The sequence below is a fragment of the Saccostrea cucullata genome, unplaced genomic scaffold, assembly GCF_032062105.1.
Source record: "Saccostrea cucullata isolate Sc308-1 unplaced genomic scaffold, CSIRO_AGI_Scuc_v1 ctg14371, whole genome shotgun sequence".
Taxonomy (NCBI): Eukaryota; Metazoa; Mollusca; class Bivalvia; order Ostreida; family Ostreidae; genus Saccostrea; species Saccostrea cuccullata.
This window is the reverse complement of record NW_026919635.1, coordinates 6,748-10,166: the sequence shown is the minus strand read 5'-3', so window position 1 is coordinate 10,166 and position 3,419 is coordinate 6,748. Positions and strand designations below refer to the sequence as shown.

At 31.2% G+C, this 3,419-nt stretch overlaps 1 protein-coding gene across 1 annotated transcript; it reads left to right on the top strand.

Annotated features, from left to right (window-relative positions):
* Window positions 1–650: 650 nt before the first annotated feature.
* Window positions 651–2,365, top strand: LOC134235018 (BTB/POZ domain-containing protein 6-like). The gene is made up of 2 exons (XM_062717106.1): window positions 651–907; window positions 1,345–2,365. The coding sequence occupies exons 1-2, from the start codon at window positions 651–653 to the stop codon at window positions 2,363–2,365; spliced, it is 1,278 nt and encodes a 425-aa protein (XP_062573090.1).
* Window positions 2,366–3,419: the final 1,054 nt, after the last annotated feature.

The window sequence follows — 3,419 nt, the reverse complement described above, 5'->3', positions numbered from 1 at the left end:
CCCTTTTATTTTATCAAAACCTTAAATGATTAAAACGTCAATATCTCAGGTCCTACAGTGACTTTATCATAAAAAAAGTTATCAAACCAGGATCTGTTATTTATCATATCGATTTGAAGGAATATTGATCAAACTTTACATTTTTTTCAAAGTGCGTTAATATGGTCGATATTAATGCACTTAAAAAAAATTTTTTTTTTCAAAGTGCGTTAGCTTGGACCCAAATTTTAACGCACTTTGAAAAAAAAAATTTCAAAGTGCGTAATTTTTCATAGTGCGTTGTAACAGTGCTATGACTGAATTATTAGAATTAGACTTACCTAGAACGTATATTTTTCAAGTCGAATGAGTTGAGAGAAGTATAGTGTAGTGAGGATTTTGCATTCATGATCTAGATTGCTAAATTAAAAAAAAAAGAAAATAGTAACGATTTTAATTATCTATATTATATATGGAGAGCAATGAAAAATCTTAAAATTATACATAAGAAATATAATGTAAGTGAGGAGACTTATTTGTGAATATTTTAGATTTTATTTAAAATAAATACATTTTTTGATACAATTGTTTCATTTTATAGCAAAACACTCAATATGTTTGAAAAATGCCCTTGAAGACAATTTATTGAAAATAAAATGTCATATTTGCAGATGACTGAAGCCAAGACGTCCAAAAACTGGCGTTCAGGCCTCAATGTTGCTGATTGTAACAGATACATGCTTGAAAACGAGATCCATTGTGATGTCTCATTTAGAGTAGGAAAAGAAGAAAAGCTTGTAGGCGCTCATAAATATGTTCTAGCGAGCAGAAGCCCTGTGTTTGACGCTATGTTGTATGGTGACCTGGCGGAAGCTAAGGAAATTAAAATTCCTGACATTGAGCCATCTGCATTCCATGTTCTTTTACGGTAGAATTTAGATTTTAATGATTTTTATCATAATTTCAGTATTCTTTTGGGCTATCTGAAAGTCAGTGTAAAATACATATGTCATTTTTCAACCTGCAACATTTTAATCACTTTTGAGTAACAAGTGCTTCAGTCATATATTACTTCTGAGTATAACAGAATAACAACATTATATAAAAAGCAATAATTTAGCATTGTCAACTTCCACTTCACGTAAGTACAGATTGGCGGTCTATATTATGCCTGAATTTTTTGAATATGCCAAGACTCATGTTCATAATATGCACGACTTATTTTTCATTTTAGAAAAGTATTTAGTAGTCATATGCGCAAGAGTGGTTGTGATATTTCGCTAAAGTATAAGATTTATTTTCCAGCTGTCAGTTTAGGTTCATTATACATGTATACTTATAATTTTATCATGATATTTTTTATAGATTTCTGTATTGCGGTGATGTTGATGTTACTGAGGACACAGTTATCGGGGCCTTGTACGGTGCTGATAAATATGATGCAGATGAATTGAAAAAAGCCGCGCAATCATATTTAGATCAAAATATTACAACCGAAACTGTCTGTACAATCCTTGAACCTGCAAAGTTATTCAACTTTGAAAATCTGAAGGAAAAATGTATGGATTTCATTGAACAAAACTGTGAGTCTGTATTTCAGACGCCATCTGCTTTAGGACTAATGAAAGAAACCCTCAGCGAAATAGTCTCATCCGATAAACTAAATATAGAGGAACTGGAAATTTATCACTTTCTTATAAAATGGGCTGAAAATCAATGCGAAAAGAAACATATTGAGAAGTCTGATGAAAATACCAGAAAAGAGATAGGTGATATCATATATCAAGTGCGTTTTCATTCATTAACTTTAGAAATTTTTGCAAAAGATGTTTGCAAACGGCAAATACTTACTCCGGAAGAGATGATATATTTGCAGCAAATTATTGTTGGTAATCTACCCGAAGGAAAAACAGAATTCAATCTTGGGGTCAGGGGATATACATGTAAAACCTTTACGGTTTTTCGTGGCAGTGGGCCGAGAAATGGTTGGGATTATACAGGTACCGAGGACAGTTTAGAATTTACCGTGAACAGAAAAGTTAAACTTCATGGTTTTATGATGTGGGGAGGAATGTCAGTTCCATATACTTACACGGTTGAGGGAAAATTGCTGGAAAACTCGATTGTCTCAGACCTACCTTCTCAGACATTTCATTCTTCGGATTTTCAGTTTGGTGTTAAATTCAGGAATCCAGTGGTTTTGTATCCTAAAAAAAGATACAGAGTTTGGGTTAAATTACAGGGACCAACAAGCTGGTATGGTCAAAATTACAAACAAACCGTCAACGAACAGGGTGTCCGGATAGATTTTTATACTCATAACGGGAATAATAATGGGACAACAGAATCTTCAGGACAGTTTCCGGGATTTATCCTATCATTGTAACGAGCGATTGCAGTTCATTCTTACAACTGGTTCTTACGAGGGACGTTTAATAAATAATATCCACAGCTCGATAACATACAACATAAAAGTTATATGCCATTAAACTTGATTTTCTCTAATTATTAAATCTTTAATGAGTAGATAACAGTTTATGTAGGCCTTTTAACTAATTTGACGATTGTTATGAAGAAGAAAATATAATGTCATGTTTTCTGAGTGCGCACTTTTGCGCTTCCTTCCTAAATATATATATATATATATATATATATATATATATATATATATATATATATATATATATATATATATATATATATATATATATATATATATATATACACACAAGTAAATGCAGTGTTACAACGCGAAATCTAATAACAACACAAAATGTAATAAACCTGGATTATTACATTTTGTGTTATAACATTTTGCGTCGAAATCAACGCAGAATGTAATAACGCAAAATTTAACAACACAATTTGGAGAAGTATTACATTTCGCGTTATTACATTTCGCGACGAGATCAACGCAGAATGTAATAACGCAAAATGTAATAACACGATTTTTGGATTATAACATTTTGCGTTGTTACATTTTGCGTCGAGATTAGGCAAAACACAGGAACGCAAAATGTAATAGCACATTTTTTCATCGGTTAGATTGAGTACAATTTTCAATAGTATAGTGGCCGATAATAAGAAAATAAAACAAAAGAAAAAAAAGATAAATTTCTTACAATTAATAAAATTTATAATATATTGATTTAATTAGTTACATGTATTTAAAATCAGTTTAATAAATGTATTCATATAAAATATGTTGCAAATTAGAAACATGCATCTGTGGGCAGGGTTGTTGGGGATATTGACCAGTGTGATTTTGCTTTTTTATAGACAAATGCAATGAATCTAATAAAAAAACTATTCATTTGTACGAGCAGGTGTAAATGTATAGCGGGAAGGGATTTATTGACAATAATGATACAATACTGTTCCGTGCAAATCTTTAGCATTGCAGACAAGCAAAACAAATTCTCTCTCTCTCTTTATTTCCA